Source organism: Paralichthys olivaceus, chromosome 7, assembly GCF_024713975.1.
Source record: "Paralichthys olivaceus isolate ysfri-2021 chromosome 7, ASM2471397v2, whole genome shotgun sequence".
NCBI lineage: Eukaryota > Metazoa > Chordata > Actinopteri > Pleuronectiformes > Paralichthyidae > Paralichthys > Paralichthys olivaceus.
The window spans coordinates 218,934-235,733 of NC_091099.1; the positions used below are offsets into that span (position 1 = coordinate 218,934).

Sequence of the window (16,800 nt, forward strand, 5' to 3'; positions counted from 1 at the left end):
ACATAAATATCATAGGACAGAAAATGTGTTTTCTACATCTTCTTGATTTAAAGTTAGAAAATTACAGAGCTGTTCCCAAAGAGATGAGTTCATAAAAGTTTTTGATTTTTCTTTTTCATTTGATGGAAAAATCATCTCGCAACAAAAACATTGTTCAGCTAAAAAAAACGACACGCTTGTTATTTATGTATTTTTCTTCAACTCTGACACATTGAATGTAGAAATAAAGAAACGTTAACACTTCATTTTTCACCCATCTTTACTCTGTAACCATAGAAACGGACTGGTCTCTGTCTCACTGCGTGATGTCACGTATGACAGGTCTCGCAACAATTTCTGATTTTAATATCTGAGCGAAGGAAGGTTCGGATGAATCAGGACGTAGTAATCTGACGTGGATGAAAGCGATGGACTGGTTTCTGATAAAGATGAATGTTGTCATGGTGACTGTCTCCTCCCACAGAGAACAGGATGAAAACGTACATTGTTCTTTAAACAGAAATATTGTTCCTTTTAGTTTATATGTACAAAGTTCATTTGTTTATTGTTCCTGTGAAGACGAGTACATTTACCTTTAATGACGTCACTGCTCAGGAAACGGCTACAGAGACTTTTTTTCTGAAATGTTGAGGTGGAGCTGAATCTGTTTCCTGTCACAGAAGTTTCTCCTTCACATTAAAGCTCTAAGAAAAGAAAAAGTAAAGTTGTGTCCAGCTGTTGTTCACACAGATGTGGTGTCTTGAGCATCAGAGACAGATTGAGATCAATTTAACTGACCAGACTGATTTAAACTTCCCTTATCCTTCCCTTTAAGAGGAGTGGGCACCAGTAAGTAGCACGACAGATAAACAAAAACATTTACAGACATTTACAGATAAACAAAAACATTTACAGACATTTACAGATAAACAAAAATATTAACAGATAAACAAAAACATTAACAGACATTTACAAATAAACAAAAATATTAACAGACATTTACAAATAAACAAAAACATTTACAGACATTTACAGATAAACAAAAACATTAACAGATAAACATTTACAGATAAACAAAAACATTAATAAACATTTACAGATAAACATTTACAGATAAACAAAAACATTAACAGACATTTACAGATAAACATTAACAGATAAACAAAAACATTTACAGATAAACAAAAACACTTACAGATAAACATTAACAAACATTTACAGATAAACAAAAATATTAACAGACATTTACAGATAAACAAAAACATTAATAAACATTTACAGATAAAAACATTAACAGATAAAAACATTAACAGACATTAACAGATAAAAACATTAACAGATAAAAACATTAACAAACATTTACAGATAAAAACATTAACAGACATTAACAGATAAACAAACAAAACAGATAAATCAACATCTTTGTGTTAAAATATAGAAACATCTAAACTCCAGTAAACAAGAGATTCCTGTGAGATGTACTCAGGTACGAAGTATTTGTACGAAGTATTTGTACGAAGTATTTGTTACTTTCACCTCTGCAGAAAGTACAGTGGTGTCAGACTGATCTGTGATTGGTGCAGACTGATGTGACCATGTCCTTTAGCCCCTCCCCTTCCTCGTCACCGGGACCAGCTCATCACAACTGCGACTGCAAAGACATCGAGACAGGACGAGGACGAGACCAGGACGAGACCAGGACCAGGACGAGACCAGGACCAGGACCAGACCAGGACCAGAAGAACCATGGCTCTAACCAGCGACCCCAACTACCAGAAGCTGCAGCAGTGGTACAAGGCTCATGGAGCCGGTCTGAAGATGAGGGACATGTTCGATGAAGAGAAGGACAGATTCTCCCGCTTCAGGTGAGACGTGACCCGGGACACGAGGCCACAGACCGGGGGAGGACTGGGACTGGGACTCCGGTCACTTCCTGGTTCCCCCCGGTGAGTTTCCGTGTTCGCTCCGTATGAAGGTCACCGAGTGTCTGACACGATCCTGGCCGAGGGTTCACACCTGTCTGTCCTCCTGTCTGTGGCTGTCTGTCCTCCTGTCTCTGTCTGTCCCCCTGTCTGTGGCTGTCTGTCCCCCTGTCTGTGGCTGTCTGTCCTCCTGTCTGTGGCTGTCTGTCCCCCTGTCTGTGGCTGTCTGTCCTCCACAGACTGGTTCATGATCAGCTCATATTAGCAGGCGGGCTATGGCCTCTCATTAAACATGTGCTGAGCGGGCTCCACACCGGGGATTCACACCGGGGATTCACACCGGGCCTTCAGCCCCGGTGTGAAGGCTGAAGGCCCGGTGTGAAGGCCCGGTGTGTCGGTGATAAAGTCGGTGAATCCGGTTAAAGAGTCTGGACGCTGAACCCTCAGCTGGGTGTTTGATTCACACGGCCGGTCGTCTGACAGGGGCGGTGTCTAGCAGGATAACGGATGCTAACTGAAGGTGCACTGTCCGATAATGGACACCGACGGAAGGAGGCCTGAGCAGCTGCTGCGGCTCCGTTTGTTTTCAGGTTTAATGGTCACATTGGTCCTGATAGAGATAGAAGAACAGATGTCCATCAGCTGAGAACCGACTGAGTCTGTCTGTGGGTCTGTCTGTGGGTGTGTCCTTCTGTCTATCTGTCTGTGTGTCTGTCTGTCTGTGGGTCTGTCTGTCTCTCTGTGTGTCTTTCTGTCTGTGTGTCTATCTGTCTGTGGGTCTGTGTGTCTCTCTGTGTGTCTGTGGGTCTGTCTGTCTGTCTATCTGTCTATCTGTCTGTGTGTCTCTCTGTGTGTCTTTCTGTCTGTGGGTCTGTCTGTCTATCTGTCTGTGGGTCTGTGTGTCTCTCTGTCTGTCTATCTGTCTGTGGGTCTGTCTGTCTGTGTCATGTCTTAGCCAATCAGGAGCTGTGTGTGGGTGTGTCCTTAGTAGAACAGGAACTCTTCACACATGCAGCTTTTACTTTGATCCATGTCCCATCTGCTAACATGGAGGATGTTTATGAGCTATACTGCCGGCAGACACCAGGGGGAGATCAAGTTGTTCTTTTCTTCATTGATCAGATATGATCAGACTCAAACATTAGGACAGAAGGGAGACAAATGATTTTGTCTGTCGTCTCTGACTCTTTGTCTGTTGTTGGACAGCACCACTCTGCAGACAGACGATGGAGACATCCTGCTGGACTACTCCAAGAACCTCATCAACCAGGACGTCATGGCGATGCTGCTCGCCATGGTAACGTGTCCATCTCTGGTCATTGTGAAGCCACAGGCTCCACCCACTCTGACACACTTTAAAACACATGTCACATGACCATACACGTCATCAAATCATCAAAAGCCTCCTGGAGCAGCGCCTCCTGGAGCAGCGCCTCCTGGAGCAGCGCCTCCTGGAGCAGCGCCTCCTGGAGCAGCGCCTCCTGGAGCAGCGCCTCCTGGAGCAGCGCCTCCTCGAGCAGCGCCTCCTCGAGCAGCGCCTCCTCGAGCAGCACCTCCTCACTAAGGCGTTGCTTAGTAACAGAAACTCCTCTGAAGGAGGGGCAGTGAGCAGGGATTTCTTTTCTCTGAGCGACGACGAGGCGGGACTGTTCCTGACAGGAAGTGTTAGCGCTGCTTTGTGTTCACCGCTGGTAGTCGAGTCATGTGACTGATGAGAACCAATCAGAAGAGAACGTGGGCGTCATCATTTACTAAAGTCTCCGATTCTGTTCAGATTAAAACAAAAACCAGAGTTTTCAAACTAAACTCAGACCAGTTTATACACGTCTCTGTTTCCGAGGCTTCAGTGTGGACGCCAGGCGTAACCATGGCAACAGAGATGAGGTTTATAAGTTAGAGGTGTCATTGTGGGCGGAGCCTCAGAGTCAGGTCTCTATTGACTCAGGAAGATTACAACACTGTGTTTTGAAAGAGTGAACACACACACGGCTTTGTGCTGCAATGTTGTGTTACACACACACACACACACACACACACACACACACACACACACACACACACACACACACACACACACACACACACACACAGAGCGATGCAACAGTTTCAGTTACCACAGGTGAGGAAGTGTGTGTGTGTGTGTGTAGTTTTGACTTTGTGTGTTTTGATCTTCTCGTGTTCTCAGGCCAGGTCGAGGAAGGTGGAGGAGGCCAGAGACAAGATGTTCTCTGGAGAGAAGATCAATTTCACAGAGGTACTGACGTCCACGTTTCCTCCTCACTCCCATGTCACATAAAGTCCACATGTATCCCATGATCCTTCACTGCAGAACCCAGGATCACTGGGACCTGCAACAGAGAAACAGTGTGATTGTATCTTTATTGTGTGAGCAGGTCTGCATTCACCTCAACTGTGAGAGACCAAATACGATCACGAGGGCAAAGATATCATAATAACCAGTGTGTGTGTGTGTGTGTGTGTGTGTGTGTGTGTGTGTGTGTGTGTGTGTGTGTGTGTGTGTGTGTGTGTGTGTGTGTGTGTGTGTGTGTGTGTGTGTGTGTGTGTGTGTGTGTGTGTGTGTGTGTGTGTGTGTTCACAGGGTCGGGCTGTGCTCCACACCGCTTTGCGTAATCGCTCCAACACACCGATGAACGTTGATGGTAAAGACGTGATGCCGGAGGTGAACAGGGTGCTGGACAAGATGAAGGCCTTCTGTCACGTAAGCTGTGTGTGTCTGTCTGTGTGCGCTCTTGTACAGCTATCTTTGTGAGGACCAGTTTGAGCCTGCGACCCACAAAGTGAGGACACTTTGTCTGGTCCTCACTTTGTGACACCCCCTTTAATGGACTGTTTGTGTTGTGTTCACAGAAAGTTGTCAGTGGGGAGTGGAGAGGCTTCAGTGGGAAAACCATCACTGACGTTGTGAACATCGGCATCGGAGGCTCTGACCTGGTGAGAGATCTCTGACTGACAACCGTGTTTCCATGGAAACACTTAAACAGCTGATTCTGTCTGTGAATAAATTGAACGTGTCAAACAGAACAGAAACAGAAATGAGCTACTGGAGTAAAACTCGAATGAGAATTCTTCGTTGGGTATATTGCAATAAAGCACCCTGACGATGGTTGTCACCTGCCAGTACACTCAACGAAGAAGAAGAGTGGCGTTTTAAAAGAAGCCTCCAGTTTGTGAACACATCATGTGACCCTGTGGTCGTCTGGTCGTGTGACCGTGTGGTCGTTTGTTCGTGTTGCGTTCAGGGACCTCTGATGGTGACCGAGGCTCTGAAGCCCTACAGCTGTGGACCCAACGTCTGGTTCGTCTCCAACATTGACGGGACTCACCTGGTCAAGACCCTCGCTCAGCTGCAGGCAGACACAACCCTGTTCATCATCGCCTCCAAGGTGGACTTACACAGACAGACACGCTGTGCGTTCATGTGTCAACGTCTTCTTGACTTTGTGTGTTCACCCTCTTGCAGACATTCACGACTCAGGAGACCATCACCAACGCAGAGTCTGCCAGAGACTGGCTGCTGCGGGCGACTGAGGACGTGAGTTTACATCATCCTCATCTTCATCATCATCATCAGAGCAGAGACAGATTCATCAGCGTCATGTTTTCTCTTCTTTCCACAGAAATCTGCTGTTGCCAAACACTTCGTGGCTCTTTCCACCAATGCAGTAAGTGTGCCCCCCCCAACTCCTCCCCCTCACCACCGCCCAGCGACAGTTTGTGGTAAAATCAGGAAATCTGACAACCAGAGGAAGTGGAGCAGGAAGTACACGACCCTGAGAACGTTTCCTCATAGTTTACTGGTTCAGGTGAAACCTGCCTGAGACTCTGAGACTTCTCAGAGTGGTTAAACCTGCTCCAGTGTTTCAGTGTTCGTCTACTTGTGTTTCATTTCACTCACAGTCAATGAGTCTCTCTCTATCTCTCTCTCTGCCCCCCCCCCCTCGCCCTCTGTCTCTCGCCCCCCTCCCCCTTGCTCGCCCTCAGGTCAAAGTCAAGGAGTTCGGCATCGACACGGCGAACATGTTTGAGTTCTGGGACGTAAGTGTGTGATCATGTGACCATGTGTGAAGCAGTGGCAGGTCGGTGACCTTTGACCTCAGTGTCCTGCCTGTGATTGATGGAGTGACTGTGATGTCATGTTTCAGTGGGTCGGAGGTCGTTACTCGCTGTGGTCGGCCATCGGTCTGTCCATCGCTCTGCACATAGGTACGTCTGCTGCGCTGATCAATCATTAATGATCAATTCATTGATCAATGACTCACTGTTTGTTTCTGCACGACTGAAACTCTGAAACACCAACGAGCCTCACACACACACACACACACACACACACACACACACACACACACACACACACACACACACACACACACACACACACAGTGTGACATCACTCCCTGAAGATGACATCATCTCTGGAGAAACCAGATCGAGCAGAACTTCATGAAGTTTCCTTCAGTATCAGTGACTGCAAACAGGAAGTGATCACAGTCAGTTCAGCTGCTTTTCATTTGACAGTCTGACGCAGTGTGAACAAAACTGGATCAATGACAACATCACACAAAGCATCATGGGAATTATAGTTTCATAGCACATGATAACATTGGTTGTGTTTTGTGACCTCTGACCTCTGCTGGGTTTCAGGGTTTGAAAACTTTGAGCAGCTTCTGGCAGGAGCTCACTGGATGGTAACACACACAGACACACACAGACAAACACACACACACACAGACACACACACACAGACACACACAGACAAACACACACAGACACACACAGACAAACACACACACACACAGACACACAAACACACATACACACACATACACACAGACACACACACATACACACAGACACACACACATACACACACAAACATACACACACACACAAACACACACACACACAAACACACACACAGACACATATACACACACACACACACACACAAACATACACACAAACACACACACACACACACACATACACACAGAAGCAACAGAATTTAATTTTGATTAAAAATAATCAAACCTACATGAAAATCACATGAACTTAAATCTCGTTCTTCATTGATTAATTCATAATGAAGCAATTATAAATTCTTAAATATAGACAATTCTAATAATTAAATGATTATGAGCTCTGTAATGTCATCATTACCCAGAATCCTCTCCTCTGCAGGACAACCACTTCCGCCACACCCCCCTGGAGGACAATGTGCCCGTCCTGCTCGCTGTGCTCGGAGTCTGGTACATCAACTTCTTCCAGGCTGAGACACACGTCATGCTGCCCTACGACCAGTACATGCACCGCTTCGCTGCCTACTTCCAGCAGGTCACACACACACTCACACAAACACACACACACACGTTCAGGCAGACACACACACACACACACGTTCAGGCAGACACACACACACACACACACGTTCAGGCAGACACACACACACAGTGGTTTCATGTGAGGTTTGTGGGAGAAACTTCAAAAGCTTCATATCTTTTGATGTGTAGAACCTGAGATCAGAGTTCGTGTAAGTTAATGACAGAAGTACTGAAAGTGTTCAAATCTAATAAACACAAACAGGCACCAGCAGGGGGGGCTGTTCTCAGAGAGGTAAAACCAACTCAGTGAGCATAAACCAGAGAAGAAGGAGGAGCTTAGGTCCAGCTGGTTTGTTTAAATGTTTGGTTTACGTTCATGAGGCCACAGTTCACTTTGTGACATGTTCACACGTTTGACCTCCGCAGGGCGACATGGAGTCCAACGGGAAGTACATCACCACGGACGGAAGTCGTGTCAACTACCACACGGGCCCCATCGTGTGGGGGGAGCCGGGGACCAACGGACAGCACGCCTTCTACCAGCTCATCCACCAAGGTGACAGATCGATTCATGTTTCCACCACTCTGCACATGTAGTTCATCCGCTTCACCACACGAGACACGGGACATCAGGGTTAGAGTGACCAGAATGACATCATCAGTTAACAACTTAATACATGTGGTTATCAGACACACACACACACACAGACACACACACACACACACAGACACACACACACAGACACACACAGACAGACAGACACACACACAGACACATTCACATAGACACACAGACAGACAGACACACACACAGACACACACAGACACACACACACACACACACACACACACAGACAGACAGACACAGACAGACACACACAGACACCTTATTTTGTAAACAGTCTAAAATCATGAGGCTGGTGAAGACTCAATCCTCTCGTCCCACAGTGACACACATCATGTTTATTATTCTTTGATGCATCGATAATCGTTTAATAATCGAATCACAGACCTGAATCAGAATCTAATGTTTGTTAAACGTTGACCTTCCTCTGACTGTGAAGCTCTGTGATTGGCTGTTAGTGAAATGTGTAAGTGAAGCGTTCACGGACTCTGTCGTCTGCAGGTACTCGTATGATTCCTGCCGACTTCCTCATTCCTGCTCAGTCTCAGCATCCGATCAGAGACAACCTCCACCACAAGGTAACGTCTCCACTTTACCTCAACGTTTCATGAGGATCAGCTGACAATCAGCTGACTCACGGTTGAGTCTTTGACCTTTGACCTGCGTCCAGCTGAGCTCAGCCGCTCGTGATGTCGTGTGCTGGTTTGTCGTTCTCAGATCCTGGTGGCAAACTTCTTGGCTCAGACAGAAGCTCTGATGAAAGGAAAAACCACGGACGAGGCTCGTAAAGAGCTGGAGGCCGGCGGCCTGAAGGGCGGCGCTCTGGAGCAGCTGCTGCCTCACAAAGTAAAATGATTTTATGGGATGTCAGGTTTCATCACTCACACTCAGTTAGTTTTAAAACTCACTTGTCTCACTTGTCTTTCACTTTAGGTTTTTCAGGGAAACAAACCGAGTAACTCCATCGTCTTCAAGAAGCTGACGCCGTTCATTCTGGGAGCTCTGGTCGGTAAGTGAGACATCAGAGGACAGAGAGTCAATCAACAGGTCAATCAATCAATCCGTTGTCTGATCATTGATGTGTTTTGTTTTTCAGCCATGTATGAACATAAGATCTTCGTCCAGGGCGTCATGTGGGACATCAACAGTTACGACCAGTGGGGGTGAGCTGCACCACACTGTCTTCACCAGCAGAGGGCGATAGTCGGTATCTAACAACGTTAAAGACAGAGAGAAATAAAAACAGGAAATGTGTTCAGGAGGTTTTCTATGTAGGCTGATGAAGCTCGTCTGTCCCAGGTGACATCATCACTCTTAACATCGGCGGGTTTTTAAAGGTTTTCCTCAGAGTCAGTGTGTCCTCAGGACAGTGTGTGTCCTCAGAGTGTGTCCTCAGGACAGTGTGTGTCCTTAGAGTCAGTGTGTCCTCAGGACAGTGTGTGTCCTCAGGACAGTGTGTCCTCAGGACAGTGTGTGTCCTTAGAGTCAGTGTTGCTCACCAGCGTCATGACTTAGCCCGACCTTGTTAGGTTAAGTTCAGCAGGACCGAGATCCTGGATATGTTGAACTCGACTCAACACGCCGCAGCATTAAAGGTCATGTGACCGCACAAACGAGACCTGTTCAACATGTTAATAAAACACGTGCACCACCTGCAGGTCACATGACACATTACAGCTTCAACAGTCATGTGACACGCCCAACACTTCAAAGTAAAGTGTTCCATCCTTCCTGTTGTTTGTGGGCTTTTAATGTGAAGAACCTTCAGGAAGTGTGGAGTTACATCCTGTGCACTGACTCCTCCTCTTCATCACTGACAGGGTGGAGCTAGGGAAACAGCTCGCCAAGAAGATCGAACCGGAGTTGAAGGACGACTCCGAGGTCTCGTCCCACGACTCGTCCACCAACGGTCTCATCAACTTCCTGAAGAAGAACTTCAACTGAGTCCTGGACACCCCCACCCCACCCCCCCATCCCGTCCACTGTGATTGGTTGAATTTTCCCCCGAGCTGTGGAGCGAGCACTTTGTGTTTCACTGGAAAATAATTTTATCAGATTAACAAGATAAAAGTAACTGTTAATGTAGTACCCCCCCCCCCCCACACACACACACACACACACACACTGAACCTAAATAAAACCCTTTGTCTCTGGATGTGTGGTTTGTTTTTGATCGAACCGTCGTCGAGGAAACAAAAAGCTTCAAACAAAAACGTTTAAACCTGAGAAACGATGTCGGCTGCAGAGCCACGATCAGCTGATCTCTAATCAGCTTTAGTTTCTTGATAAAATCAAAGTGACAACTGATCCATCATCAGCTGATCCAGGAGCTGCCACGGGTTGTGTGCTTCCTGTGGGGGGGCGGGGCATACCTCAACAGGTGTGTCGGAGGGGCGTGGCCTCATGTTACATTGTTGCAGGTGACGGACAGACGATGGACTTCTGCTTCAGCGTCGCAGCTGCGGGTCTCTACGTCCTCACCGTGCTGTGGACACTGTCCCAGGGATGTGATGCTGGACACAGGGCCTCGGTCCCCGGGGCCTCCGGGGCCCGGGTTGAGTTCCTACTCTGGCCACTGGGGGCGTCCCTGTGTTATGTTGTGTCTCCAGTTTTGTGTGGACTCGTTCTCCTGAGCTGCAGCATCCGTCTGATCTGGGACAGGAAGAGATGTGAGCTGCTGCTGCCAGAGACAAGAGGGGTGCTCATCACAGGTCAGACACACAACACAGACACACACAACAGACACACAACACAGAGACAGACACAACACAGGCACACAATACAGAGAGAGACACAACACAGAGACAGACACACACATCACACAACAACACAAGAGACAGAAGTTGTGTGTGTGTGTCTGTGTGTGGAGCATCAGGAAAAACAGGACGAGCCACAGACGACATGATGATAAAATTCCACAATGTATGATGAAGAGATAGAGAACAACACACAACCACATACACACAACACACAACCAGACACACCTACACAATACCTAAAACAACTACACAAAGAGATGAGAGAGAATGAGGAAACTTTACTGGGAGGTCACCACACAACTTCACAACTTCAGAAACACAAGTACAGCACTACACAACTACACACACAACTACACAACACATGCTGGGTGTGAGGTCAGAGGATGATGAAGATGTGAAGTCACATGATGAAGATGTTAGAACGTCAACAGTAAAAACTATCGAATGTTTGTGGGAATCAAACCCTCGACTCTTTCCATGTGAAAGTCTTTTCCCTCTTTATTTGGAGGTGTGTCTCTGGGACGTCTCTGAGCTGCAGTGTCTCCTCAGGATGCGACTCTGGCTTCGGTCACGCTCTGGCAAAGCGTCTCGGTCTCATGGGGGTGAAGGTGTTTGCAGGCGTGTTGGACGTGGACGGAGCTGGAGCTCAGCAGCTCAGAGAGACATCTGAGAACCTGCAAGTCCTCCAGCTGGACGTGACCGACAGAAACCAGGTAGAGACGGTGCACAGGGACATCTGCTCTCAGGTGGGACACACAGGTACGTCCTCTTACATTAGAGACATTCAAACTTAGGACACAGGTTTGACCTCCTCTGTCCACCATCATGTCTCTGTCTTCATTCTGCTCTTGGATAGAGGTCAGACAGAGGACAGTGCTCATTGGACAGAGGTCAGAGGACAGCAGAATGAGGTCAGTGATCAGCAGACAGGGGACAGTAGAAAAGGACAGAGGACAGTGGTCATTGGAAAGAGGACAGAGGACAGTATGAAAGGACAGAGGACAGTGGTCATTGGAAAGAGGACAGTATGAAAGGACAGAGGACAGTGGTCATTGGACAGAGGTCAGAGGACAGCAGACAGAGGATAGAGGACAGTATAAAAGGACAGACAGCAGACAGAGGATAGAGGACAGTATAAAAGGACAGAGGACAGCAGACAGAGGATAGAGGACAGTATAAAAGGTCAGAGGACAGAGGACAGCAGAATGAGGTCAGTGATCAGCAGACAGGGGACAGTATAAAAGGACAGTGGTCATTGGACAGAGGTCAGAGGACAGCAGACAGAGGATAGAGGACAGTATAAAAGGACAGAGGTCAGAGGACAGCAGACAGAGGATAGAGGACACCTCTCAGCTGTGCCCCTCCTGTAGGTCTGTGGGGTTTGGTGAATAACGCGGGAATCCTTCAGTGTCCCGTGGACGTGGAGCTTCAGCCGCTCTCCGCGTGCAGACGCTGCATGGACGTCAACTTCCTGTCAGCTGTCCACATGTGTCAGGTCTTCCTCCCTCTGCTGAGACGAGCCCGAGGACGCATCGTCAACATGTCCAGCATGGCAGGTCAACAGGAAGTCAAGCCTTTTTTTTCAAGTACAGTTTCAGATCGACGATGTTTTGATCCAGATGTTTGTCGTCCTCCTCCAGCTGTGGTGCCGATGCCGATGTTCGCTGGGTACGGAGCGTCCAAGGCGGCTCTGAGCGTCCTGTCTCACGTGATGAGGGCGGAGCTGTCTGATTGGGGCGTCAGAGTCGCTCTGATCCAACCCGCAGGATTCAGAACAAGTAGGTCACATGATGATAGGACCATGTGAGGATCACGTTAGGATCATGTTAGGATCATGTTAGGATCAGGTGAGGATCAGGTGAGGATCACGTTAGGATCATGTTAGGATCATGTGAGGATCACGTTAGGATCATGTTAGGATCATGTTAGGATCAGGTGAGGATCAGGTGAGGATCACGTTAGGATCATGTTAGGATCATGTGAGGATCAGGTGAGGATCACGTTAGGATCATGTTAGGATCAGGTGAGGATCAGGCGAGGATCACGTTAGGATCATGTGAGGATCATGTGAGGATCACGTTAGGATCATGTTAGGATCAAGTGAGGATCAGGTGAGGATCATGTTAGGATCATGTTAGGATCACGTTAGGATCAGGTGAGGATCAGGTGAGGATCATGTTAGGATCACGTTAGGATCAGGTGAGGATCAGGTGAGGATCACGTTAGGATCAGGTGAGGATCACGTTAGGATCATGTTTGGATCATGTGAGGATCAGGTGAGGATCAGGTGAGGATCATGTTAGGATCACGTTAGGATCATGTGAGGATCAGGTGAGGATCAGGTGAGGATCATGTTAGGATCAGATGAGGATCAGGTGAGGATCACGTTAGGATCAGGTGAGAATCATGTTAGGATCAGGTGAGGATCATGTTAGGATCAGGTGAGGATCACGTTAGGATCAGGTGAGAATCATGTTAGGATCAGGTGAGGATCATGTTAGGATCAGGTGAGGATCATGTTAGGATCAGGTGAGGATCACGTTAGGATCAGGTGAGGATCAGGTAAGAATCATGTTAGGATCACGTGAGAATCATGTTAGGATCAGGTGAGGATCATGTGAGGATCATGTTAGGATCATGTTAGGATCAGGTGAGGATCAGGTAAGAATCATGTTAGGAACACGTGAGGATCATGTTAGGATCACGTGAGGATCATGTTAGGATCAGGTGAGGATCACGTTAGGATCAGGTGAGGATCATGATACAGTCACATCAGGATCATGTTAGGATCACGTGAGGATCACGTTAGGATCACGTTAGGATCAGGTGAGGATCACGTTAGGATCAGGTGAGGATCATGATACAGTCACATCAGGATCACGTGAGGATCACGTTAGGATCACGTTAGGATCAGGTGAGGATCACGTTAGGATCAGGTGAGGATCAGGTAAGAATCATGTTAGGATCACGTGAGGATCGTGTTAGGATCACATCAGGATCATGTTAGGATCAGGTGAGGATCAGGTAAGAATCATGTTAGGATCACGTGAGGATCATGTTAGGATCACATCAGGATCATGTTAGGATCAGGTGAGGATCACGTTAGGATCAGGTGAGGATCATGATACAGTCACATCAGGATCACGTGAGGATCACGTTAGGATCACGTTAGGATCATGTTAGGATCACGTGAGGATCATGTTAGGATCAGGTGAGGATCATGATACAGTCACATCAGGATCATGTTAGGATCAGGTGAGGATCACGTTAGGATCAGGTGAGGATCATGATACAGTCACATCAGGATCATGTTAGGATCAGGTGAGGATCACGTTAGGATCAGGTGAGGATCAGGTAAGAATCATGTTAGGATCACGTTAGGATCAGGTGAGGATCATGTTAGGATCACATCAGGATCATGTTAGGATCAGGTGAGGATCACGTTAGGATCAGGTGAGGATCATGTTAGGATCACATCAGGATCATGTTAGGATCAGGTGAGGATCACGTTAGGATCAGGTGAGGATCATGATACAGTCACATCAGGATCATGTTAGGATCACGTGAGGATCATGTTAGGATCACGTGAGGATCATGTTAGGATCGAGTTAGTTGAAATCTTTCATGTGAAGATGAACTGGATCTCTTCCTCACGTTAACCTTTACTTTGAATCAATGATCAATAATCGGATCGATTCTCCGTCTCTTTCCTCTCAGACATCTTTGGGACCAGTGAAGACATCAGTCGCTACAGAGCCGAGATCCTGGAGGCGGCCTCCTCTGAAGCCAGAGAGGATTATGGGGACGCGTACATCTCATCCCTCCCCAGCGGTTTGTCCAGACTGTCCCAGCGTTCAGCTGAGGATCTGTCCCCTGTTGTGGACGACATGTGTCATGCTCTGCTGTCCGTCCACCCCAAACCTCTGTACACCCCTGGACAGATGGGATGGCTGCTGCCGTTTGTCCACCGCCACTGTCCCACCGCCATCTTTGACGTCATCATCAAGACTTTAACTAAATACAACGACTGTGAACCGGCGGGACTGAGGACGAGCTGAGACACCGTCCACATTGATCCATTCAGGTCTCAAAGCTAGAGAGAGATTTCTTCCTCGTTCTCAACAATAAAATAAAATATATTATGAATGATATTTATCATCAATGACGTAAATGGTTTTTTTAACGAGAAATTAGTCTGGAAGTGGAATCAGCTTCAATTAACTTGATCTCTGAACAGACTCTTATTGTGAAAAGACAGAGCAAAGACTTAACATTCAATCAAATGAATCTTCTGTTTCTCGTTTTCTCTCCTGTCAATTAAAAATCAGTCCAAATTAAATTTTAAAAACAGGAGATTGATTTTTAATGAGTGAAAACATTTGAACGCTCACAGGTTCTCAAAGATAAATCTTTAAAAAAGTAAAGACAGGATGTATAACATCCACTTCCATCCGAAAAACACAACTATGTCAAAAAAACATCATTAACATGCAGACGCGTTCTGTAAGTTCAGTCCTGAGGTTTCAGAAAAATTTTCTTTATGTTCGTTTCTACGATGTTTTGATTGACGTCCTCGTCCGTCGATGCTCGCTCTCGCTTCTTCTCAAACTTCCTCTTCATGCTCCCGACCAAACTCTCGTACCTGAAACGATGAAAATAAATCGTATCAAATCAGTTAAAATCATCTTTTATGGTGTTTGATTAAAAAATCATGCAGCTGAATAAACGTCTTAAATTGCAAACTGAAAAAAAATCTGTGATTTAACTTTTTTTACAGGTTGAATGACACTTTTTTAATATAAAATATATATATATAATATTTTAATCTATGATGAAATGTATTAATAATTATTTAAGTACAACCTCAGAGCCATTTCTTCATCTGTGACGTCTGTTTGCATCCTGCTCGTCTCCTCCTCTTCCTCAGCTTTGTCTTCGTCTCTCGGATTCATCAACATCATCAGTTTCTGTGTCAGACAATAAAAAACGTCGCCATCCTCACTTTTATTTTTCACATATTGACCTTTAAATATCGCACATGAGACGATTTATTCAGCTTTAATCAGTGAGAAGAGTCTTGATGAGTTATTAGATGAGTTATTGATTAGTTGGAAAAGGAGGAAGAAGAGGTAAAGAAACTTGTTCCAGATGTTTGAGCGGTTGTGTCACCGTCTTCGACGTTAACTCTGACACACATGAGAAGAAGAAAAGTGAGACAAACCTCCACTTCAGGATTAAATCCTCTGAATGACAAGCGACCGAACTTCAGATCTTCACATGGAACAAAACTCTTCTCCTCTATGATCAGATTCCTGGGGGGGGGGGCAGAACGTGACGTCATGTTGCTGCCTCACATCATCACATCTCCACTAAACAGGAAGTGACACCAGACTGTTTCCTGCGCTACAAATCACCATGACAACAGCAGTGGAGAGTAACTAAGTATTTTACTCAAATAGTTGAGTATGAACACGAGGCTTCATCCTGACATGTGAGAAGTCCTGCTCTGCTTCTTACACTGATCTGTGACTCACTCTTTAGCTTTGAGCTCAGGCAGGTCCAGGTACCAGTGCTCATCACTGATGATTCTCCGCTCGTCCTCCTCCAGCTGCTTCTTGGTCTCAGCGTCCAGACCTCTCTGCATGAACTGAACATCACCAGCACGTTAACTTTTAATAACAGTAGAAACACAGACGTATACAGACGAAACCTCTCTTTCCAATTAGAGTCATTAGTTCAGCAGGTTTCACTTTTTAATTTTACACGTAAAGTTTAAACTTTATCACAAACTTCAGACGATGTTTAACATTTTACTGAGGAAATAAAGACTCGACTGCTAACGGGCTAACCAGGACGGCTGCTAACGATATTAGCATCAGTTAGCAAACACAGCTTCACTTACTTTCATGCGCAAGAGGTTTTTAGAAAGTTTCACTGAATCACTGGACATTTTCACCAGAGAGAGGGTGAGACAGAGCGAGTGAGACAGAGAGAGGGTGAGACAGAGCGAGTGAGACAGAGAGAGGGTGAGACAGAGCGAGTGAGACAGAGAGAGGGTGCGAACAGTTAGCTTCAGGCTAACAGCTAAATCCACGAGCATCTGCTGCTCTGACAGACAGAAGCAGACGAACGTCGAGCGGCCCGGAAGTCAAGTTAATCTACCTCTGATGTTATCG

General features: G+C 46.4%; 3 protein-coding genes across 3 annotated transcripts; 2 read left to right on the plus strand and 1 right to left on the minus strand.

Moving 5' to 3' along the window:
• The first annotated feature begins 1,547 nt into the window (after nucleotides 1–1,547).
• On the plus strand, nucleotides 1,548–10,020 carry gpia (glucose-6-phosphate isomerase a). Its single transcript, XM_069528405.1, has 18 exons — nucleotides 1,548–1,844; nucleotides 3,108–3,198; nucleotides 4,087–4,155; nucleotides 4,501–4,620; nucleotides 4,770–4,853; nucleotides 5,162–5,305; nucleotides 5,383–5,454; nucleotides 5,540–5,584; nucleotides 5,904–5,957; nucleotides 6,065–6,125; nucleotides 6,564–6,607; nucleotides 7,101–7,253; nucleotides 7,667–7,796; nucleotides 8,367–8,443; nucleotides 8,583–8,711; nucleotides 8,799–8,874; nucleotides 8,962–9,028; nucleotides 9,686–10,020. Exons 1-18 carry the CDS (start codon nucleotides 1,726–1,728, stop codon nucleotides 9,807–9,809), a joined length of 1,659 nt encoding a protein of 552 aa, XP_069384506.1. The 5' UTR covers nucleotides 1,548–1,725; the 3' UTR covers nucleotides 9,810–10,020.
• Nucleotides 10,021–10,443: 423 nt separating this feature from the next.
• hsd17b2 (hydroxysteroid (17-beta) dehydrogenase 2) lies at nucleotides 10,444–14,775 on the plus strand. Its single transcript, XM_069528420.1, has 5 exons — nucleotides 10,444–10,576; nucleotides 11,174–11,383; nucleotides 11,995–12,180; nucleotides 12,265–12,402; nucleotides 14,342–14,775. Exons 2-5 carry the CDS (start codon nucleotides 11,221–11,223, stop codon nucleotides 14,680–14,682), a joined length of 828 nt encoding a protein of 275 aa, XP_069384521.1. The 5' UTR covers nucleotides 10,444–10,576; nucleotides 11,174–11,220; the 3' UTR covers nucleotides 14,683–14,775.
• Nucleotides 14,776–14,958: 183 nt separating this feature from the next.
• mphosph6 (M-phase phosphoprotein 6) lies at nucleotides 14,959–16,784 on the minus strand. The gene is made up of 5 exons (XM_020113021.2): nucleotides 16,527–16,784; nucleotides 16,159–16,271; nucleotides 15,846–15,936; nucleotides 15,488–15,591; nucleotides 14,959–15,266 (listed from the first exon to the last, which is right to left on the minus strand). Exons 1-5 carry the CDS (start codon nucleotides 16,722–16,724, stop codon nucleotides 15,134–15,136), a joined length of 639 nt encoding a protein of 212 aa, XP_019968580.2. The 5' UTR covers nucleotides 16,725–16,784; the 3' UTR covers nucleotides 14,959–15,133.
• Between the last annotated feature and the right edge of the window lie 16 nt (nucleotides 16,785–16,800).